The sequence below is a fragment of the Mauremys mutica genome, chromosome 2, assembly GCF_020497125.1.
Source record: "Mauremys mutica isolate MM-2020 ecotype Southern chromosome 2, ASM2049712v1, whole genome shotgun sequence".
Taxonomy (NCBI): domain Eukaryota; kingdom Metazoa; phylum Chordata; order Testudines; family Geoemydidae; genus Mauremys; species Mauremys mutica.
In genome coordinates this window covers 50,384,658-50,409,467 of record NC_059073.1, presented here as the reverse complement: position 1 = coordinate 50,409,467, position 24,810 = coordinate 50,384,658, and the positions used below count along the sequence as shown (strand labels likewise).

Below are 24,810 nucleotides of genomic sequence, written 5' to 3'. Positions count from 1 at the left end.
GCATCAGTGGCTCCTCTCCTTGTGCCTTTATTGCTGCAATGCATCCAGGTGGACCTATCTCAAATTCAGCATGTGCAAGGGAAGAAAGGAGCTTATAGCTCATTTCAGTAACACTTTCTCCTCGGCTCCAGGAGCCATGGGTGTGAGGTGCACATAGGTAACACTGGTGCAGCTGAGGCCTGAGAAGGAGGGGAGAAAATTTTGACATCATCAAAGAAAGTACTGATGGGAATCTGTATTTTTAGAAAAGGGAAACAAAAAACCCCCCTTCCATCTTGTAAGAGAGGATTTTCATTGGTTCAAACACTCCTCAAGGCCTGTGCTGTCTGTGCAGCGTGTCTATTTGGGCCATAGACTTTACAACATAAGCTTTCCGGGCAGAAAGTGTTTTCTCCGAGTATCCTACAGGGCTGAGAATAATGATGACATTCAACAAAATTACAGTAGATTCCGCTTATTAGTAACCTCTTAGTTCCCAGCAAAAAGTCGCTATTATCCATAGGCTGCCAATAAATGGAAGGCAGCTTTGCAGGGCTGCAGCCAGGGCAAGGAGTGCTGGGACTTGCTTTTCTGGCTGGTGCCCCGCAAACCTGCTGGCTAGGGTGCAGCCAGGGTAGGAAGGACCAAGACATGCACGCTACCTTGCCCTGCACACCTGCCTGGGGCTGGGAGGGGAGGCTGAGGGCAGGGCAGCAACCACAAGGTTTGGGAGGCTGCAGCCTGGGAAGGAATTGCTGAGCACAGGCTCCCACTGCCATGCCTGGGCACAGGCTGGAGAGCACAGAGAGGCAGAGTGCAGCCTTGTGGGCCCCCGCTCCTCATGGAAAGCCCCAGCAAGAGGGCTGCACCCCTCCTCCCCACTACCTCCCTGCTTGCAACCTCCCCTCCCAGCTGCAGGAATGTTTGCGGGGCTGCAGCCAGGGAAGGCATGTCAAAAAGTTGTTAATAAGAGGCATCCCTGTGGCCAATACCCAAATCTTAATAAAATTAACGCCAATGGGACGGGATTGGTTCTCAGCCAAACGTTGCTATTAACCAGAAATTGTTAATGTCTGGATTGCTATTAAGAGGTGGCCACTGTGTTCACCTTTCCTCCGAAGGGCAAACATCACTTTATAAACTGGGGAAACAGGTAGACAGGGTTAGCTTGCCTAAGATCCCACAGCAAGTCAGCAGCAGGCTTGCGAATAGAACCAGGATGTTCTACTCCAGTCCCCTGTTCTAACCACCAGGCCTGCTGCCAGCCTTATTCTTACTTCCATCAAAAAGTCACTTCATATTTGCCAGGCTTCCTTTTTTTAAAAGTAAATAATTCTCCTCATTCTTCTTTTTCTTTGACAAGGCCCACATTTCAAAACTGAACGTCATAGCTGCAAGTACAAATTTGGCTTATTTGATGTCAGTGGTGTTTGCTGACTTAATCTATAACTTTTTCATATAATGAGTCTTTCCAGGAGCTTGAATTAATAAAAAGCAACTCAAAGGGAAAAACCTAAGATGCCATGTATCAAACGTGCAGTACTGAATGATAAAGTTCTTCCTACTGATTATAAACACATGATATGGATCCCCCCCCCACAGTAAATTACATGGGCATGTAATTTAACTTTGTCGAACTACTGCATAAATCCTTGTTTGCCATGTAAATCCACAAAACCATGGTCACATTCTGCATTTCAGCTTCTCTACATCCTGTTTTTTGTCTTCATGCTGTCTCTCTGTTCGGTTTCTGCACTAAGGGGAATTCAGTCAGTTTCCTGTGCTTCATCTCTTAAATGGACAAAAGCCAGGAGGCAGTAACAGGGAGATTTATCCAGAATGAGGACAGCATAACAACAAGAATGATCACAAGTCTACTCAGATCTTCTCTCAGAGCTGGAGTGGGACTTCAGCTGTGCTAAGGTGAGGGTGAGAGACACAACTCAGCAACTTCTAAGTACCTTCTCTCCTGCAGGTCTTAGCATCTGCACACACAGTTAAACCGAATAGCCAGGTAGGGTATGTCTACACTGCAGTATAAATACAGGGTTCAAACTCAGGCTTAAGCCTAAACCACCTTCTGTCTACACACAAATCGTGCTAACCCAGAGCTTGTCTCTAGGGTCCCAAGAACCCATGAGGGGTGAGGGTCCAGGACTCAGGGTTCAAGCCACTGCTTTGCTACGTGGCTGCAGCCACACTGGACTCATGGTCTGGGAGTCTGTCGCAATAATCCCATGGGTTGACATTCTTTGTCCTCTGGACAGTCAAGTTTTCCCACAAAGGGCCAGAGTACAGAGTACAGACCCTCAGACCTTGGTTTGTTAACCTAGGACTTGACACCTCAAGTTCTACTAACCCTGGGCCTACATTGCAGTGCAGACAGACTCTTGAAGAGGGGAGACAAGTCACAGGCTAAAGTGGCAAGTCAAACAGTAGCAAAACAGAAGATAAATCTTCTCTTTTAAGCATTCTAACAGGCACCAACCAAAACACAGGCCAGAATTTCCCTCAATTACTTAAAAACAACCAAATTCTCTTTATAGCCAGTTCTTGGTATTTTCTTCCTAAAATTGTGCATCCACCATCACAATCTCCTGCCTATATTAACTCTCTCCAGACTTCTAATTCAGTGCTTTATCTATAATCTATTTCAGGGGGTTCTGCTGCTGCCCATCACTGTAGTATTAATGTGTTCTACGTAAGATATCAATAGTGGAGTCCCTAGTGGTTCTGGCTTGCCTCTCTTGTTGGGGTAAAAAGCCTGTGGGGGATATTTTCATTTGTTGGCTGATTTTTCTCAGGGATATTTTTACTTGTTGGGGGGGGGACACGGACATGGAATGGGGGGACATATTTTAGTTAGTTGCGGGTGTTCTGTCTTTCTAGCTGTGGTGGAAAGACTTTTTCAAAGAAGCCTCAGATTAAATAATTAGCTGCAACTGAGCAAGCTACAATTCAGTAGCTGCTAGTCAGGTTGTACTGGGTAAATCATTCCCTCTCTGGGCCCAGCTACTGTTTCTCCACTTCCGGTAACAGGGAGAAAAATTTCAAAAAGATTTCCTTTTGTCAGGAGACAGTCTTTGCTCCCAGTTGTATTTAAGCTGACCCTTAAGGAAGGAAAGGAAAAGTTTCCATTCAGCTTCTGGTGAGAAGCAATGTAATTCCTAATTCATTTCATGCACAAGTAGAGCTGGTTGCAAAATAAGACTTTCTGCAGATTTTCCCCCCCAACCAACTCTACTCATGAGTAAGAAAGAGAAGTTGTCTGAACTGGTTCTTTGCTTTTTCAAATGTTGCCCACTGGAACTACCATAAATAACTGGAAATATTGCATTGCTACAAGTGGTATGCATACATTTCACTATATAGAAATATTTCAATCAAACTGAATAACTATGCAATTGGTTAAAATCATCATATCATAATTCACCACAGCTCTGCTGCATAAAGAGGGGGGAAGAGGGAAAAGCTTGCCATATAACTTCGGTCTAATGAGCTGAGTGGTGCGGCCAGGGACCTTGAACCTATGTTTCAACAGTACATATGCTACTACATGTTTAACCCCTGGATATTTGCTTGCTTGTTTTGATTCACCATGGGCAAGAGACTCATTCCACCTACAAACAAACTATACAAAAATTACCTTCTTCAGCCTTGTGAAAGTAACTTAGGGCCTGGAAAAGATAAGGGTCTAAGTTAGTAATGCAATGCTGAATGACTTTTAGTCCAGAGTTAATTTGTTCCTGAGAACACTCACCTGTACAAGAAGGCTGTGTTTTTTTTAAATCAAGCGATACTGTTGGTTATCTATTGTCAACACAACACAGAGACAAACAGCCTTATAATATATATTTAACTACCACAAAGTTGGACTGATCTCAGAACAAGTGAAGAAATATATTCTAGATGTATATTTGTTTTGAAATTCACCACTCAAAATAATGCTTTTAAAAGTACCAAGTTGAAGGCATTGAAGACCGAAGTCCTTCTTACACACACACAGCAGGATCAGCACTGACAAGGGCCATACAAGCTTCTCCACCCTATCACACTCCTGTGCTCCAACCCTAATGGTTTGAGAGTATTTCTGTCTACACATCCATTTATTCCTTGGCTTAGCACAGGGGTCAGCAACCTTTCAGAAGTGGTGTGCCGAGTCTTCATTTATTCACTCTAATTTAAGCTTGCACGTGCCAGTAATACATTTTAATGTTTTTAGAAGATCTCTTTCTATATATCTATAATATATAACTAAACTATTGTTGTATGTAAAGTAAATAAGGTTTTTAAAATGTTTAAGAAGCTTCATTTAAAATTAAATTAAAATGCAGAGCCCCTGGGACTGGGGGCCAGGACACGGGCACTGTGAGTGCCACTGACAATCAGCTCACGTGCCGCCTTTGGCACACATGCCACAGGTTGCCTACCCCTGGCTTAGCACCTCACAACTTTTGTTGGCACTAGTTATTACTGTGCTAGAGTGAACCACTATCTCATTTAATAAACAGACATCACATACTAAGTATTTTTGCTCATTGTTAATGACCTACAGGGAAAGTACTGTCTAAAAACTATTTTTTGAAAAAGCTGCTAAGAATCCACAAAATGCTCTTTGTGCTGATGTTGCAGAAATCTATTTTCAGCAACATACTGACATCAGTAAGGGTGGAGTTGACACTGCAACATACTTAATACTCTATTCATTTTTAGAGTACTACAAAACCCAGTGCCTGGTTTTGCAGAATTCAGCAGTACTGTGAAATCCTGGTTACCATTTTGGATTTATTCTTCTGAGGAGTGAGATTTAGTGACTACTTTATAAGCTTCATTTTCAGTTGCAAAGGCCTATTTGCTTTTTTAATCAAAACTCAAGCAACAAAAATTAACTTTCTGCAGGCAGCAAAACTCTTGCAGCTGCTTTCCTAGTGATTTTTTTTTTTTTAGGTAGTGGGGGGGGAGACATTATTTAGTAGAGGTTATGGCCAAAAATTTGCCTGTTCCAACAGAAAACCTGAACACAGCTGCAGGAACTTAGATTTGCTAAGAGCAAGGCCTGATGGGATTTTCAAAACCAAGTTATTCAACTAAAAGTGTAACAGATTTAGTGTGATTTAATAGTTTTTTGGGGGTCCCTAAGCTAACTCGGACCAAAGTTACATAGTTGAATAGGAAAAAAAAAAAAAAGCCAGTCACAGATTGTCTGGATTAGGCTGAAAACAATTCTGCCACCACTATTCTAAGTACATGAGGGCTTGTCTATATGAATACTTAGTGCACAGCAAACTGGGGAGCAAATCTACCTTGTACTAGCCTGCCACATACTGTCTGTGTGGACACTGTTGCCGTGCATGAAAAATTCCCTTTTATCTACCCCACTCTGAAATCGAAGTAGGCAACTTCTAGTGCAAGGCCGCATGATTCACACCAACACTAGTGCATCTCAGGCAAGCGTGAGGTAGATTTGTATCCCAGTTTGTTGCACACTCTTTGTGTGGGCAAGCCCTTACACAGCAGGCAATGTGCTCTAGTACTTAAAAGCTCCTGGAGTCAGGAGAACTGGTTATGACACAGACTTCCTGTGTGACCTCGGGCAAGTCACTTAAACTCTCTGGACCTCAGTTTCTTCATACACTACCAAAACAAACCAACCAACCAACCTAGGAGGGAAATAATACTGGCTCCTAGATCTTATTAAGACGGGCACCTTTACATGTATATGATAAAATATGATATAAAAACAAAAATCACATGACCGTGGAGGACAAAGATACCTCAAGTTCAATCTGGAGGAAAACTCAAGTAGTTAAACAGTCAAGAAGATGAAGAGGAAATATTTGCTAATGAAAAATGACAAAATCAGAGGGAAGCATTTTATTTTCATAGAAGGAAATGAAAATAAAAATACTGAATATCACGTCCAATAATATGTAGGTGCTCAGATATCATGGTGAAGAGAGCTGCATTGGAATCTAGACAGACAATTATCTGTGGTCTGTCCTAATGGTAATCTGTCTCTGAGTATGCACCACTTTATGTGCTATGTGGTGGTTTGGAGGCTAATTCTCAGCGGCCCCTTGTGTGTGCATCTCATTAAATCATCCAAATTTGAGAGAAGGTAGTTCAATAGGCTCATGAACTAAGATAGCTCCTTTTTACTGTATGCCATCAATGGAAAATAAATTGGAGGCTTTCACCCTAGTCTCTGCATGTATTTCTTATGGACCTAATATCAAGCTTTCAGAGCCCCACAGTCCAAAAGGATATTTGCCAGATAATGTCATTAGTCACTTTGTGACTGTTCTAAGCAAGGCCTGACTTGAGAAGAAACAATTAATGTTTGTTGTTTTTACATGGAATCTTGCACATTTCTAACAAGGCAACTTCATTAGCTCCAAATCTATATTTAATCCATCAGTACAATTTTGTATATGACTGCACCTGTATTGTTCATCATTCTGAGCACTTCTGGGAGGTGAGCTTTATTAGGACAATTATTACTAGTACATGTTAATGGCTTCTTATTTTGCTAAGAAAAGTCTATGGGGAACAAGTATTTATATATAGTACCTCTTCATACGTGGAGGTTGGCGGTGTTGCAAATAGCATTGCAGCTATTTTGCTTTGGTACCATGGCATTTCAGCAAATGAGTAACACCTGGAGCAAAAGCAAAAAGGTTTTATATATTTCACATTTCTCCTTTATTTTGAGGTTCATACTTTTGGGGAGTTGAAGGACCCCCAAGTGTCAAAGTTTGTCATCCTGCCAAGAATCCACAATTGTGAATAATTGCAATGATATGACTTGGTTTTTGAATCAGTAGTTACAATAACAATAAGATACTTAAATTAAAAAAGAATTTGAAACAATTGTTGCAGAAGACATAGCCACTCTGCTAAAGAAGTTGAGCGCTAATGCATAATAAAGATAAAAATCCAACTTTTAGCACGAAGTTTACAATATAGCCTATAGCTTGAATTTACTGAGAAAAATCAAGGAGTTAAAGCTATCACTCCAACCAGCTCCAGCCTTATGGCTTGTACTGTAGTGATTTAACCATATACTGGATGCATTTGGAAATTTTTGTAATAACCATATAAAACTGAATAACGACAGCCTGACCTAAACATTAGCTTGCCCCTCTTGATTACTTAATTAACCCCCCTCCCAAACAATAGTACTCTTGAGAGCCTGCATGTTCTACAGCCATGAGCACGGGACTGCGAGTCAAACTCCTGAGTTCTAATCCTGGCTCTGCCAGTTGGCTAAGTCCCTGTTCCCTACCTCAGTTTCCCCATTTGCAGAATGGAAATAGTCATTACTTGCCTATGGGGCAACTGTCAGGATTAATATTTGTAAAGAGTTTTAAACATGTAAAGTTTGTAACATGTAAAGTTTGCTAACGTTTGTAACACCATATTCCAGAAACACATCTGAACTCACGACTAGCCTTGATTTGCTAAGAAAACAATGTTTGAAATTCCTCATATGTACATGCACCCTGATTTCTGGGGGAGGGGGAGGGAACAGATGTGGTAAAGGTCTAGAAGCCTGAGTGTTGGAAAGCAGACACCCAAATGGGATACAGTAGCAAAGCTTTGGTAGAATGCTATTGGCAAACACTTGTGATGTCACTGCAGGATGAAACAGAAGGGGAGCAACAGGAAGGAACTGATCCAATAATTGATTGAGATTTTTAATCCCAAATCTGTGATAGGAATGTAGGGACTCCCAATTCTCAGAACGTTTTAAAAACAATACAACTTGGCAGCACTTCACTACCCAAGCAGTGACACACAATTCCCTCTTCTCAGCTTTTCCCTACAGTTTTCCTGGGTCAACTGAGTCGGGCTCACGGGGCTCTAGCTGGGCATTTCCTACCCCTTCTAGACATCGGAACGACAAGAGGCTGCCTCAGAGCTGGCCCGTAGGCTCCCGCAGAGTGCTGGGTGGCAACAGTTGCTGCCTCTGCTCCTAGAAAAATAAGTTCTCAGACTATTCCAGGAAGTCAGGCTACTTTGGAGCTAGTGGTTCAGACAGGCTGTAACTTAGGAAAAGCAAGCAGGGAAAGATCATAAAAAACTTAGGGTGGCAAGCTGGAGCTTGTTAGGTTCCCAAGGGAGACCAGAAATAAAGCCATAGCAAGGAGCAGTTGTTGGAACTTGGAACTGATTCTACAAATCCATTCTTATCCTCTTCATTTTCACCATCTTCTGTGGGTACGTCTACACAGAAAAATAAAAAAATAAACCCAGACTCGGCAGCGAGTCTCCGAGCCTGGGTCAACTGACTCTGGTTTGTGGTGCTCATGCTGTGGGACTAAACATAGCAGTGCAGATGTTCCTGCTCAGGCTGGAGCCTGGACTCTGAGACACCATAACAAGGGTGGATCTCGGATCCCAGGCTCCCACTCCAGCAGAAATGTCTATACTGGTATTTTTAACTCAGTAGCGTGAGCCTAAGTCAGCTGGCCCAGGCTGTGACTCACTGCTGCTGGTGGGTTTTTTCAGTGTAGACATACTATGGCATTCTAAAGATTTCTTGTACAGGGCTGAAGTGGCTTTGGGCTCTCTGACAGATCTGGAAAAAGGAGGAGGAAGTGCTGCAACTGGACTCAAAACATGCCACAAGCTTTCGATACCATGTGAGAACATTTCAGAAAAAGCAATGAGACAATGGGAATGGGGAAAGGGAGCCCCCATGTGGCTATACAGGTCATGGCTGGCCCCAATTTTTCTGGTAGAATGGATTTTTTCTGTCTCCTGTATTTCTCAGGCTAGCTCTCTCTCTCTCCCTCTCTCTCCTTCACAGCTTCTCTCTCATATGCTTTCCTCTGACTGATGCATCTAATGCACACACACTCACTGACAGAGAAAAGGTGCCAGATGTCCAGCCAAGGTGCTTCTGCACAACATGTGGTGTGTGTACTAAAGTTAAATTCCCAGCTCTTCACCTCCCATTCATCAGTGATGGGCAGTGACAATCAGATTGATTCTCATTCCATCTACATTTTCAGACTCACATTAATGCTAAAGTAAATAAAAAATCAGAGAGTTCTTAAAAATGTAATGGCATATTTACATAGCATGACAGTGTAAGCTTTTTGTTTAAGAATATCAATCCGTCCCATCTGCCCTCACACCAGTCTTTGCAAGCACCTTAATTCATAGTATACATTTAAATTTTAAATTCTGGCTCTTTTGAAATGAATGGTAAAAGGCACTACAGATTTGACTCTCCCAACACCTCTGAGGCAGACACTCAGAAACACTATTAATAGTGTCCTCAATTTCTGCTGCCTGCTGTGAAAATAAACTGAAGTCTGCAACTTATTCTTCTGCATTCCAAAGAACTAGAACTAAACAAGGTCACTGAGCAGTTAGTTTCATCTTCTGAGTTATATTAAAACTTGGATGGCCAGAGTCTTTCAAATAACTCAGGACAATTTTCAAGAGATTTTCATGAGTGGATTTCAAGCCATTTAGCTGCTCTACAAATTTCTGCAATTTAACATTGCTCAAACATTTTATATTCCACCTACAAATAAAAGTGCTAGTGCTTTTCTTTTTTGTCACAAGCTAACTCTGGTTTGAAGAAATTATCAGTCTTACCAAATGCCCATAAGGTGAATTGAGGTAGCATCTTTAGGATTCAGTTCAATGGCCTTCTAGCAAGGAAAAAGAAAAGATGTAAAAGGTTGTTTCACCAGATCTGGCTTAAGAACACCAAAAAATGCACCCATAGTTGTCTCCTGCTATTTCATCTGTGTGAAATGCAAACAACCGCAGGGAGGTACAGTATTTGGTATTCACAATCTAGTCTGAGCTCCTTATCTTTATGCCTAATAAGCCAGCTGGCTTTTTTCAAGTGGTTGATCATGTCAGTTTAACTTATTAAGAGAACATTGAATAGTAATTTTTAGCTTTGTTTCCTCTGACCTTTGAAGAGCTAGAATCCTTTTTTTAGTGACTGAGCTCTAGTTACTAACCATTTCTACGAGGCTGTGTTGTAAGATTTTGATATAGCTTCTGAGAGAAAGTAAAATCACGTGAAGACTCAGCAGGTCTTTACTGAGCTGTATTTTCTCCTATATTTGGCCTTCAGTAGCTACAATTTGCACTGAAAGAGCCCATGACGACACTCAGCAGCCAAAGACCATTCTAAGATGATGTACTCACTTTGCAATAGCAAAGCTCAAGCCTATATATATTCTACTAGTTTCAGAAGCTCATATAGGGTTCAACAGTCCTCACCTTCTATTCAGAGATTTTTTTATCTTAATGGAAAGCAACTGAAGAACCCAATGCTCACAGCTACACAAAGATATTATTTTCATTTGATCTGCATGCTTGTCTGCTAACATTCAGGTCATGAACCACAGCAGCAGGGCATCTCAGGCACCCAGAGTTACAGGAAAGGTGGTGACACAACCTCTCATTGGTCTGGATTGCATCCCATAATGTGACAGACACCACTATGTGTCCCTGGAAGATGCACAGTAGGGCTCTGCTGCAACTTTTAGAAAGAAGTGGTGTACTAGCACATGCTTCTGACAGCAGCATACATAGTAACTGATTTGAGGGAGCAGGATACAGCCTAGCTGGCAGACTACACTACTTTGGGCGTGGAGGATTTACAACTATCTGAACACAAGGAGTGATCTTAGCCTGCTCTCTGCACACAGGCTTGCATGGAAAGATGCTTCTTACGGCCTTACCTCCTCCAAGTGCAACAAGCAGGTAAGACTAGCCTTTAATTAACCAACTGAAAACATTCTCTGTGCCAAAGGCTCTGATAAAATACAGCCCTGCCGTAAATTACATCACCTCTCATTCCATGTGCACACGAGCCCACTGAGAAAGTTAGTGAGGGAACGCAGGCAAAAGAGTTGTTGATTAAGTTTCAATTGCTGGGCTAATTTTGCCCTCGTTTATCTATTTTTTGTAACCCACACTGACACTTCTGGTGCCTGAGGATCATTTTGCAGGTTGCTGAGAAAACTGATATGACTGGGAGATCAGACGCAGAATTGCAATTGTTCACCCCAGAAAACAGCTGGTGACTCACCCTTCTGGGGGCTGTCACCCAGCATGTGAAAACCAGCACTGGTGAGGCCACATCCGGAGTACTGCATCCAGTTTTGGTCCCCCCACTACAGAAAGGATGTGGACAAATTGGAAAGAGTCCAGCGGAGGGCAATGAAAATTATTACAGGGCTGGAGTACATGACTTACGAGGAGAGTCTGAGGGAATTGGGGTTATTTAGTTTGCAGAAGAGAAGAGAGTGTGTGTGTGTGTGTGTGTGTGTGGAGGGGGGAAAAATCAGCCTTCAACTACCTGAAGGGGGTTCCAAAGAGGATGGAGCTCAGCTGTTCTCAGTGGTGTCAGATGACAGAACAGGAGCAATGGTCTCAAGTTGCAGTGGGGGAGGTCTAGGTTGGATATTAGGAAACACTATTTCACTAGGAGGGTGGTGAAGCACTGGAATAGGTTACCCAGGGACGTGGCGGAATCTCCATCCTTAGAGATTTTTAAGGCCCGGCTTGACAAAGCCCTGGCTAGGATGATTTAGTTGGGGATTGGTTCTGCTTTGAGCAGGGAGTTGGACTAGATGACCTCCTGAGGTCTCTTTCAACCCTAATATTCTATGATTCATTGTTTGAAAATGAAATATAATGATGCTATCGTACTAAAAATATGCTTATTTACAATACCTGGAAGTGTTCCTTGATAACATATGCATTTGCAATTTTAGTCTTGATTCCTTCATAATCTCCAACATCACTAATGCAGATTGCATACCACTAAATTCAAAACAAAACAGGTCATTAAAAGAATATTTAATAGCTCTAATTAAAATAAAATTATCACCACCAAGTGATCAGAACAATATTATTCAAATTTTAAAAGCAAGGATTTATTGAAGTGTTGATTAATTAGCACTATTGTTTAGTTATGAAAACTGTAATTATAATGGATAATTTAAATGGTGCGAGGAACCTTCCCTCATCACAGCTGACCGCAGCCATGGGAGGAGCCAGTGCCTCACTATCAATAACTTGCATTGGCAACAACACTGATTGTACTTAGTTATTCCTCTGCTAAGGTCTGGGTCTGGTGCTACTGAGGAGAGAAGAGGAACAGGAGAAAAGGAGGACAGACCCAGGAACCCTGGGAACTTGCAGCAGACTCACTACCATGGCACAGAGGCAACAGAATGGATCTGTGATGCACTTTCCAGGCTGATAAAGGGGGAATAGTTCAGCACCAAGAACTCTCACCAATCAGCTGCCTCTGTGGTCCTGTGGACAGAGCTAACCATTTTCTGCATATGAGAGTTTGATTTAATCGGCAAGAATCCAAGTGCTGGTCCTCTTAGAAAGCTGCCATCAAATTCTCCTGGGTCTCAGCTAAAAAATTAACAAATTGTGCGTTGAAGAAAGCAGCATACAAATTTGCCAGCTAACCTTCTAGCTGTAAAGGTCACAGCAGAATCACAGTCACTCCTGTTTCTACTGCCAGATGTAAGGATAAAGGACAGCAAAATTTCAATTAAATTACTTTGAATGGCTCACCTTGTGTACTGCAAAACTTGATTCATTTTTCTCCAGTGCCTTCTTTGCATATTCAAGAGCTTCATAAACCAGTTGCTTTTTCTCCTCTGCAGAGGTGCTACTAAGTTGGGCTAGATCACGTGAGGCCCGTGCTAGACGCCATAGTATCTCCGCATCCTCACTAGTTATAACAGAAATATTAATGATTAAGACTTGTATTGTCTACAAAGCAAGTGCAGGTCTTAAATCAATCACTTACTACACAGCTCAGCTTAGCATTAACGTAATCTTGTACTATGTGTAATTCTATACCACGTGCAACGAAAGGCTGAATCCAACAAATACAAGATCGCAGTCACAGCGGATTTGCTGAAGAAACTTTGGCAGTACTCTTTTGATCTTTGAAGCAATACTCCTATTGGCTCCATAGGAAGCAGCTTTTCTTTTTTTAAAATTGATGCAAATTCACATATAGTACCATTAAGCTAAAGAGACAGGAAGGAAAATAAAGAAAGCAACATTTATTTCTGACCCAAACTATATATTTTCCAATATTCAGTTGGTTTCAGCAGTGAATGCAGTATTATATATTAACCATATCGCTATAGGCTAATATAAGCACTTGCAAAAGTTCAAAATAAAAATGTTTCAGTCCATCATTAAAAACTTTCAATGGAAAGATTGTGTCATGTAAACAGTTTCCTACAGTGTTAGAACTCAAAACACTGCAGCACTGTGCAAGTGAAACTGACTAAACCCAAGAGTGAAAACAACAAATACAAAGAGTGAAAGTTAAATATGGATTTTTTTTGAAATTCTTATTCTAAGGACCTGATACTTATATGGTCCCATGATCTGCACATACAACCTTTAAAACCTGCTCCCCTCAGAATAGCAGTATTTACCCTTTGTATAACTACTCAGATTCAACATATGCACTTTAATTACAGTAGTATGCACTTAATGGTTTAAATAAACAAATATACAATCTGTGCAATTATCTTTAAAACCTAACACAACCTGTTTCTTGCTGGCCTTCCCATTTCCTAACTCAGGCCATCCAAAATGTAGCAGTCAAGATTATCCTCCATTCTGACCATGTTACCCCACCTACTCGAGTATCTACTCTACCTTCCACTGTTCTTTGTATCAGATTTGCAATTAGATGCTATACTTTCAAAAACTTCCATAATTCCACTCTGCCTATATATCTTCTTATGCCCACCCATCCCCTTCTACTCTCTACTGACACCGTGTACTTCATCTCAAACTGTTCTCCATCTCCTTTACCCACTGTAGCCTTTGTGCTATCTTTCATGCTGCTTCAAATTCTTATAGCAGTCCCCTCACCTCCTTCATACCATTCATCCCTTTCTTTAAAAAAATTCTTAAAAACCTGTTCCAGGAAGCATTCCAAACTTAGTATCACTCATTACTTTGGATTGCTGTGTTGCACTGTACAGGCTGTGACTTTAGACTATAAATTGCTTGAAGGAGAGAACTCTATTATGTTAGACACCATGCACTTCTTGTAAAGTGTCTTGTTCATTGGTGATGCTATACAAATAATAGTGCAGACTGATTATGTGATTCTTGTTCACTTTCTAGTTGTGCTTAGTATTATGCATATTCCTGACTTCTCTAAAGCCCCCGTTTTCCAAAGGTCTAAAGTGCCTCTCCCCACCCCAATACATAATATGATCATTTTTAAGAAATGAGAAAGTTATAGGTAAAAAAAAACCTGTTTCAACCCCAGTGACAATTGGTCACTTCACACTTATTTTCTGATGTTAATACCTGCACACGTCAAAGAGGCCAAAAGCAAAGTGAGGGCAAATGTTACATAGATCAGTTTTTATACGTATGAGTTATCTTAGTAACTGCTACCACAAGTCACCTCCTGACAACTCCCTAGTAGATAACTACCCAGAAGAAATATTTTAAACACACAAAAAGCACCTACCAGAAACCGCTGAAGGCATATAATATTATAATAAACATGGTAATCTTTCATACCTATTATTGTTCTTATTCCGCTACTCTCCAAATCGATCGTTATTTCCCTACAATTGAACAGCACTACAGGCAGTGACAGACTCCTCCTAAGCATGTGACCTCACAACGAACTTGCTCATTTAATAATGGGTTCCTAGTTAACTTCAGTGAGCACTGGATACAATGGGAGCACATAATAATATAAAAGATGGGAAACAGCACAGACTGAAAATATAAGAAACAATTTATAAGAGAAGGAATAACACACGATAATTTAACAACAAGACAAATGTCCTGTTCAGCTCATTCAACCAACTCTGATGCAACTTTCATAGTTTACTGGAATGCCAGCCATATTCTATGAAACACAAAATTGGGACTACGTAAAAGTATAGTTGATATCTTTAATGAGAAAAAGATGTGTACTTTTATTTTTGTAAATTTCTTAATCACTATCTACAAACAGAATTCTGGCACCTATGTTGCTCCTCTGAGTATGGAGAGTTATGATTCCCCTTATAGGTGTTACCAATAACTAAATGGGACATATACTGTCTAACACAGCAAAATGACAAACATTAGAAAGGCTTTATTAGTCACCTGACTGCATATACACAGATTTTTATTGTGCCATTGGTATTCACTGCATTTTACAAAGATGACAGATCTCAGTATCAATGAGTTTGTTAGTTAAATACAATTCCTCTGTTTTGATACGCTGCCTAAAGTTTTCTATTTTGAACTCTAAGATTCAATAACAATTTATGAATGTTTCAAAAGTCAGCGATTATTGTGAGACGCTGAATCTAGAAATAGGAATGCGGGGTGTCAGAAAACAGGCAGTTTCTAACACATTGTCAAACAAATGATAGTTAAGTTTAGAACCTCAATACAATTTTTTTTTGGGCAAGGTATTAAATATGGCATTACTAATCTATTTACTGGATAGTTCTGCTCTAGGTACTGACCTAGCATAGAACTAAGTGACTCAGTCTCCAAGCTGTTCCTATAATTTTTGTGCCTACATGCCTCCTCCTAAGAAAATGTTCAGCTTCCTTATGACTTGGTGTTTCTCTGGGACCACTCCTTTCCCCTTCTGATGAGGTGGAAACAACCCAGCCCAGCTCTCAAGGTTCCTCCATAAAGCCCCTGGGGTACATCTAATCCACAAGAAAGAGACGGCCAGCCAGCCACCCCTTCCCCTGAAGGAGGGCATTCTAAAGAAAAACCTCAGAGGGTTCTCTGCTTTTTCTTTTACATGGTCCTGTACAATGTCTGCACAATGTTTTTTTTATTCTTTTTGTCCAACTAAGGTATGGGCAGGAGTAATATTCTCTGTGGTCAAAAACCCCTTCCTTGGCAGAAGCGAAATAAAAGTAAGAAGGGAAAAGATGGTGAGCAGTACAGTGAAAAAGAGCAGGAATGTTCCTAGAGTTGGGAGAATTTTTGCCTCAATACATGAAATTTGGGCTCTTTCCCTGATTTAATAATACATAAATACTGGTTGTCTTCTCCCACTTCTCTAGCTTCCATTAGTGAATTCTAGGTGTCCCTCTCTCCCCCATTAGCGAAATCTTCTCCCTGCCACCCACCCCTTTTCTTTGCATGGCTCCTTTCTCCGTATGAGCCACTCTGCTCCTCCTCTTCTCAGGTCCAAGCCTCTCTGCTCCTCCTTCACCCCTAGCACAAAAGAACAGTTGGTCCTACCACTCTGCTTTCTATCACCTTCTTCTCTTACTGAAAAAGAGCAAGAGGTTCAAAGGCTGCTCTGTTCCCTGTACTTCTGTTACAGGAGCTGGGACACTTGAACTGCTCTGTTCTCTTCTTTCTCCCTCCCCTCCAGAAAAGGAGTCAGAACCGACTCAGTCCACTCATGCTGGCAAAATTTCTATTTGCCTATGGCCAGCAGGTGTGTTTTGTACAGTAGCAAACACATTGTCATCTCTGTAACACAGTGACCACCTCCTCTCCACAGACATGCCATTCAGTTGCTAGGAGGATTAGGATGAAGCAATACTACTGCTCTCTGTCCCACATCTCTACTAGAATACTTGCACACTAGAGTCTGTATTTAACCTTCTAACACATACTAGGGAAAGCAGGAGGAGTGCCCACCAACTTTCTTATAAGAACATTATTCTCAGGGGCCCTATGCCAATGAAAAAGCTATCAGAGTGCTAACCCTCTGCTGCCCAAACTGAGCCTATGAACCAGGTCCTTCCTTCTACATTGAAAGGGAAGAAAATTCAGATTTTCTCTCTTACTGCAAAAAGGTGCAAGCTGGGTGCTCAGTGCTATCATACTTGCTGTATTAGTTAACATGAACTGATAAAGGAGCGCTTCATGTGGGGATATTCAATACAGTGAAATACCTGTTTTTGTGCTGGGTCAGCAATTGATAGAGCTTTTTGGTTTCTCCACTCCCATAAAGGTAGTCTGCTTGCTCTATGATTTCCTCAACTTCAAAAGGGGTAGGGATGGTTGAAAGAGAAGACAAAAAGATTAATAAATACAATAGCCTACCAGATCAGCAACAATATTTCAAAGTACAACAATCCAACTGGCTGCTAGCCAAAGTACCCTGAAACAAAAAAAATCAGCACACAAAAAAAATCCGCACTAAGATGAGGTCAAACAACTATTTCCTAACAAATATCAAGTGTTTCCAATTTCAAATTGGTTACCTATGCTATACTAACTTTTAGCAGCCATGGGATACAGAATTGTACCAGCTTTGTTTATTTTTAATGAACAACTTCTGGGAGAAACATTAAAAAAATATTACTCTATGAAACTATAAAACAGCCCTTAGCAACAGACAGTGTTAGAAGTGTAACAGAATTTTAGAATGTTAGTCTGATGACCTCACAATGACAGAACAGAAAATGTTTGGTTTAGTTTTTGGTGATGAATAAGGACTTTTCTACAGTGCAATTAAAAACCAACGGCTTGCCTGGGAGAGCTGACTTGGGCTCGGGCCAAGGGTCTGTTTAACTGAAGTGTAGAGGTTCGGCTCGGGCTGGAGCTTGAGCTCTGGAACTCAAATATCTACACCGCAATTAAACAACCCTTTAGCCCAAGCCTCACAAGCCTGAATCAGTTGACCTAGGCTAGCCAAGGATGTCCAGTCACAGTGTAGACACATCCTAAGTGATCGGAACACGGTAGGCCAGGGACTGAATTATAGCAAGGCAAAGTGGATGAACGCAGCAAGGGTCACTTAGTATTGGACTGATCCTTCCATGTATTTTCTTCATAATTTGTTGCAGGGTGACCTATGTTTTCAGTTTTAAATCATTATTTTGTATATAACCAGCAGCACATATAAATAATTCAAAAGTATTAAGATACATCAGTGATATAATGCTTTTTAAAATATTGTGGGTTCTGGCAATCAGAGATAAGGGCTCCACAGTTACAGTGGTAATCAAAGTAGTACTGAAACATGCATGAGGCCACAGACAATGAAACTGGAGAAAATTTTATTAAATGAACCAAAATTGGGCTTTTCAGTCCAGCTTGCCACTTTATCAAAGTTTTGCTGAATTAAGCCCTTAGCAGTTGCACAAGCACCTGGTTTTTAAAACTAGAGCGTCATACATTTTTGTTTTTAATACCACATTTTTCTCCCACAGAGCTCTTCCAGGTTTACTTTGTAGGTTCCTAAATAGGTTTAGCACAGTCTGTATTCCCAGTAACTGTAAGTCCCCCATTCTGTATAATAATAATAATAAATACCTAGGTCTTATTTATGAAGATATAGGTCTTTGTCTGGTCATTCTTATTGTTTATCATCCCGCACCAAGCAAATACATGAAGTTAGTGTTTTTGAAACTGTCATGGGTTGGATTTAAGTAAAAAAGATAAATATGTTAAAAATGAATGTATCTCCACATTTTCAACCTGGAAAGTTAGAAGCTGTACTATCCTCTAGGATTTTTTTCCATATTTTGGCTACCAGAGTTGTTTAATTCAATTTCACTCATAATATTAAGGAGTTTAATATTCACTAAATATCTTAAAAGGTAACAATTTTAATTTGTGTTTTCTCTTCAATGGTGTTGCTATCCCAAATAATAAGTTTAACATTTTGCTTTTCCCCCATATTAATTCTGTATCATAACCTTCCAAAGTTTAAATTTCTGATAATGGAAATGGTGGGATAAGACTCATTCACACCACATGGTAATTATGTGAATAAAACATAGTTGTGTTCTACAAACTGATATCCCAAATATGGTTGAAGGGTTCTACCTCTATCATAAATAAAAGACATGAAATAATGTGAGTAGCTTGCGTAGGTTCCTCTTCCTAAGTTCCATCTGATAATTCTATTTTTGCCATAGGTTTGTTATATTTTGATTTAATGATTTTTTTTAAAAGAATGACCACATCCAACCATTGTTGGGTTTTTAAATTGTTACTAGAAGGAAACTTCACCCTGGTCATACGCCTTCCCAGTATCTAGCTTTCTTCTTCTTAACTCTTCAATTATGCTTATTATTCTACTAAAGTCTTCCATGTGACAAAGCCTCTTCCAAGCCAAATATACAAATTTAGGCCCTTTGATTCTAACAAAAACATTTGCATAGATGTATAACTTTAAGATATGAAAAATCTACTGAAGTTGATGAAAATACTCAAAGTTAAGCATTTGTGTTTTACAGGACTAGCCACAATTACTTTCTCAATCCTTAAAACTGCAGTGTTTATGAAAGTTTTATAATCCTGTTTTAACATGAGGCGCATGAACATGAGGCGCAAGCCTTCACTGAATCTTGATTTGGTTTGAAAGACAGTCAGCCTGTACCTAAATTAATCTGGAGATTTTTCTTTTTCAATTTTGTAGTTGAATACTTTCATAAGTAAAGGGGTCATCTGGGTCTAGAACACACAATATTTTGGTCAAAACCACCCACTCCAGGTGCTTTCCTCAAGTGAAGATGTTATATAGCTTTGGAGACTTCATTTCCCCCACTCCCACCACAGCTCCAATTTATGGTGCTGCTCTTAATGTACACAGGGAGGGACTTCTCTGTTTTTACCTCCATTCATACATGTGCTTTATGAAATTATTTTTTTGGCTTTTCAAAGGCTAATTCCTCATGTTCTTATCTAGTACTTAAATGTCCATTTCCTTATTTTCAATTTTTATGTGAATATCCTATTATTAGATCCGTTGGTGTACATCTCCTTGAAGAGTTTTGAATTTTCACTTATACAATTTTTCTAATTTTTTTTTCTGTGAGAGAAAGGCTGTCAAGAATCTACTCCAGGGATCGGCAACCTTTGGCCGGCCAGTTTGTTTACTTGCCACGTCCGCAGGTTCGGCTGATCGTGGCTCCCACTGGCCACAGTTTGCCGCTCCAGGTCAATGGGGGCTGCAGGAAGTGGCGTGGGGTGAGGGATGTGCTGGTGGGCCGCGTGCCAAAGGTTGCCGATCCCTAGTCTACTCTGCCAAACCTCAGACCTAGCTATGAACTAAATTGTGTGGTGAGCATCCTCTCCAACATCTTTCACTGGCAACATGGGATGGGTAAATCTAAAAGTATTCATTTAAGGAGACACTTTCAAAAACTTCACGGCTTATTTTCATTCTTCCATTGTTTGCACTGCCCTTATTAGATGCTTAAAAATAACATTTCTTCTGTTTCTTTGTTGACCACTGGTAAATATTGTTTGTACTTTTTATTAATAAAGGAAGGCATAAGCTAACATAGCAAATGATTACTGACTTTTGTTCAAGAGTTTTTATAAGGATATCAGCACATTTCTGTGAATAATTTGAGTTAAATTAGTTTCCCCTCTGATGGGAGAAGTTGGATTCCACAGCAGTAATAAAATATTTTACAGAGAATATTTAATAAAATAAAAATGCATTTAAGTAACACAGAAATACTTACTTGGTATTAATAATGTATGCTTGTTTGTTTTTCAATCATGTATTAGATTCTAAAACAGAAAATCAAAGGAGGTAGGCCTTACAATGCTATTTGCTGTTATGTGGATTTTACAATACACTGATAGCAAAAAAAAAAAAAGCAATGACAAACTATCAAATAATATTTCCCAGTTTATTTCTCTTATTGCATATAATATTCACATGACAATTTACTGTGCCTAATTTGTAGAGAGATGAAGAATAAAATGGCTAGTCATGTGATATAAATACAACATTTTGGCTCCTTAATTTTGACTGTTAGAAGTTCACAGAACAAGAATATTTCTATAAAATATGAATCAGATGCAGCACAGACTTGTCAAACTAAAACTGCAGTTAGGAATTATGACTGAGTTAACTATGCTCTTTACCTATTTCAAAGTACTGAGATGCTCTCAGTATCTCAGAACTTGCCTTACCCTTACAGAAGAGCTAGACCAGTGGTCCCCAATGGCGGCATTTTGGCAGCGATGCCGCTTGATGATGCTACTTCGGCAGCATTTCGACGGCAATGCCTCTTGATGACACTGCTTTTCGGTGGCATTTCAGCGGATGTTTGTCCACCGGCCATGGTCCTCGGTGGCTCGTCGTCCGGCGCCTGCCACCCGGAAAAGGTTGGGGACCACTGAGCTAGACCATGACCTATTAAAGATTTTACCTTTCTTGGGCAAAAGTTTATTTTTGACAATATTCATTTAATTGTCCTTGGGTAGCTCTGGGGTAACACCTAAGGGAAATGTTTTGATTTCTCTTATAAGAAAAGGCTTGCTTCAGCCAGCCTTCTGATTCTTCTTCTAGAAACATGCAGGGCTGGCTCCAGGCACCAGCTCAGCAAGCAGGTGCTTGGGGCGGCCAACAGAGAGGGGCAGCACGTCCCGCTCTTTGGCGGCGGGTCCCTCACTCCCTCTCAGAGCGAAGGACCTGCTTCCGAATTGCCGCCGAAGAATGAAGCGAAGTGCTGCAGATAGCGATCATGGCTTTTTTTTTTGGCTGCTTGGGGCGGCAAAAGACCTGGAGCCAACCCTGGTAACATGAGCCCCTTAATACAGCTACTGTTGTTCCTTTAGCTGTTGCTTTCTTGCCACTGTCTCTTCAGAATTCAATAACATTTTCACCACAGATAAAGAATATCTAAGTCCAGTATTTTAGGTATAAATGTAATAACGAAGAGGGCCTCAAGGCCAAAAGCAATCTTAAGCATATAAGTTTAAAAATCGACATGCTTTCCATGGTTTCCATTGGTTCTCCACAAGCTTCAAGTTTACATTAGGCCCTCTGACAGCGATGACATTTTTCTCTCAAATTCCACTGTTTTCAATATTCACCATTCAGTTCAGTACTGCTGAAGTAACTGACTAATTATTTTAGGTTTGCTGGAAACTTTCTATTCATCTCCACAGTGGTCAGTAGATGCTTATCGGATTTAATATGTCGACTGAAATTTTAAAAGCGATGCTGTCAAGTCAAATCTTTTCTAAAATGTTTTTCTTCCCTCTGTTAAACACCATCTTCTATTTCCTCATGAATTTTGAGCAGTTCTAATCTGGCTTGGTGTCTGCTAACTTGCCCTAAGGGCTCTGGTCACTTGATTTTTCCTGCTTTGCTTTAATTGTGTACAGAAAGTTGTCAGTAGGTTCTTTTATAATGTGCTCAGAGCTATGATAGTCTTTAAAAATGACATCAAGTGGCAAGATTTGTACAGCTACTTTTTTCAATCCAGTACTCTGTAATTATTAAAAGAGTGAAGCCTAACTTAAATATAGCTTAAATGGAGGCAAAAATAAAGATATGCCCAATATTTCTAGTTATTTCTAAAACCTCATGGAAAATGAAGCTCCTAAGAGTGGAATCTTCTAAAGCAACAACCAGTCCGTGGACCAGTGCTGGTCCCTGAGATCTCCCTGACAGAGTTTAGGAAGGCAGCAAGCCAGTCCCTGGTATCAAAAACGTTGAGAAACAATGCACTAAAGTAGTGGTTCTCACAGCCGGTCCGCCACTTGTTCAGGGAAAGTCCCTGCCGGGCTGGGACGGTTTGTTTACCTGCCACGTCCACAGGTTTGGCCGATCACACCTCCCACTGGCCGCAGTTCGCTGCTCCAGGCCAATGGGGGCTGTGGGAAGCGGCGCGGGCCGAGGGATGTGCTGGCCACCCTTCCTGCAGCCCCCATTGGCCTGGAGCAGCAAACTGCCAAACCTGCGGACACAGCAGGTAAACAAACCGGCCCGGCAGGCGCTTTCCCTGAACAAGCGTTGTACCGGCTTTGAGAACCACTGCACTAAAGGACACAGCACTCAGGCAAAAAGCTCAACTCAATACCTGGGAGAAGACAAAGGAGTATGAAGATGGAAGATCATTATGCTGACTGCAGTAGAAACAATGTTTATTTCTTCTGCAAGAATCCTCATTTGGAGCTTATTTGAAAAAAAAAAAAGATGTATAAAATTTCCAAGAAATTCAGCAGCCTGGGAAGCATTTAGAGAGCTAGCATTGTACTGATTTAATTTTGATCAGAATAATATGTGTAAAGACTTCTTAAAACGAGGCTTTAGACTGAATCTTTGATGTTTTACTATATTTCCAAAGATTCCAGCACTTACATTTCAGACTAAGACATTTTGCTCCATTTCTAGCTAAAATCATGAGCCCAATGCTGCTACCATAAGCTATTATGTGGATTTCCACTAGTACCAACAAATACTAAAATTTTAATTCTACAGTTGAATTAAAGATTAATAGCTCTATTCTGAATCCCTAATCCAACCTTACCTCCCAACAAAGACTTCAAAGGAACAGCATCTGTGTCACAAGCTTATCTTACCCACACAGAAAAGTTTTGGCTACATTCCTAGTGATATTTCTGAGAAGTGAGCCATGCTAAACAAGAACTACACTATTATTTAGTTAAAAGGTAGCCTACAGTTGAACAGATTATATAAAAATAGCCTATAGTGGAGATATTGGAAAGCCTTACATAAAATGCTTCTCACAAAGTTTTGGTACTGTAAAGAAGTGCCAAGTCTGCATCTGAATGACCTCAGGACATTTGAATTCATAGAGCTTTACCTTTGACACTAGCATGAACCACAGCAGAGTGAGAAATAGAGTTGTAAGCTTCATAACCCAAGTAAGACACTGCTGAGAGTGCAAGCCCTCTTCTGAAAAGAGTTAATTTTCCAAACATCTAAAAAGAAAAAGAAAATAAGTTTATAATCTGCTATAAGATTTGACAAAGCTGCTCTGCAGCTCTCTGGAGCAGCAATTACATTCCAATCTTATGTGTCCAAGAGGCTCTCAGAAGTTGCAGAATAACAATAATAGAAACAGTTCTAAGGTTTCAACTTCAAGGTTTCATTTTTTTACTGTGCAAACAGGAAACTGGGCTTTGGGAATTGACTCATTATTATACTTTGGAACATGAACCTATGAACTATTAACATGAAGAATTACAAAACAAAAGTAACTATGTTTAATTGTGCAAAGAATACAAGACAAAACAATAAGCAAGAATACAGAAGTTGTTTGGTAAAATCTGAATTTAGAATATGCTCTGATGAGTAAGCAACTTAGAAAAAAAGTCAGAAAGTGTCATGTTTTAATTTCCTAATGAGAAAGGCTGAGTCAAACTATGAGTTATTTTTCTCCTGCTTCAAGTGTAATTGGAAACTTTGCAGGTAGCCTAAACTTTTGCCTGAAATCCACAAATATAATTGACTTGGAAGGATCTCTTCATCTCTTAACGGATTTGATGCTCAAATGGTATTTAGACTGTCTTTGTTAATTTTGTCACTTTTCTAAATCAAATACCTGCTCATTACCAGACTTGTAATTGAGAATGTCATGGTTTACGTGTTTTAAGACACAAAACCCAGAAATACTGATTTAAGTGTTGAGAACTTGACATGCTATTTATGCAACAACAAGCATACACATCCAAGGCTGGTATACACTAGTTAGGTCAACGCAAGGCATCTTACATTAACCTATGAAAGTGTCTACACCTAAATTTTGCTCCCACCAACATAACTGCCCCGCTATGCTGTCTTAATAACTCCACAAGCATCACAGAATCCAGGTCGATGTAGTTAGGCCAATGCAGTGTCAGTGTAGACACTGTGTTGCTTATGTCAACTGTTACTGGCTTTCAGGAGCTATCCCACAATGCCCCACATTGACAGTACAATCGATGCAAGTGTTCCTGGTTAGGATGCTCACTGTTGATGCAAAGAGCAAAGCACAGACATGCACAAGCGGCTGTATGACAATGTAAGTTAGGTTGACTTAATTTTGCAGAGTAGACATGGCCTAAGTCATGCAACCCTTAAAACATTATTACTTTTGT

At 40.3% G+C, this 24,810-nt stretch overlaps 1 protein-coding gene across 3 annotated transcripts in view; it reads right to left on the bottom strand.

Annotated features, from left to right (window-relative positions):
- RMDN1 (regulator of microtubule dynamics 1) overlaps positions 1 to 24,810 on the bottom strand; it is a 28,759-nt gene that overhangs the window by 2,411 nt on the left and 1,538 nt on the right. The window contains exons 2-8 of one of the 3 annotated variants that reach the window (XM_045004500.1): positions 23,535 to 23,652; positions 16,902 to 16,989; positions 12,556 to 12,715; positions 11,695 to 11,784; positions 9,592 to 9,647; positions 6,550 to 6,637; positions 3,626 to 3,656 (exon numbers count right to left, since the gene is read on the bottom strand). In XM_045004500.1, the coding sequence (XP_044860435.1) occupies positions 3,626 to 3,656; positions 6,550 to 6,637; positions 9,592 to 9,647; positions 11,695 to 11,784; positions 12,556 to 12,715; positions 16,902 to 16,989; positions 23,535 to 23,652 (631 nt within the window). The remainder of the gene's footprint in view (positions 1 to 3,625; positions 3,657 to 6,549; positions 6,638 to 9,591; positions 9,648 to 11,694; positions 11,785 to 12,555; positions 12,716 to 16,901; positions 16,990 to 23,534; positions 23,653 to 24,810) is intronic. The other 2 variants (XM_045004499.1, XM_045004502.1) reach the window with 2 other exon arrangements.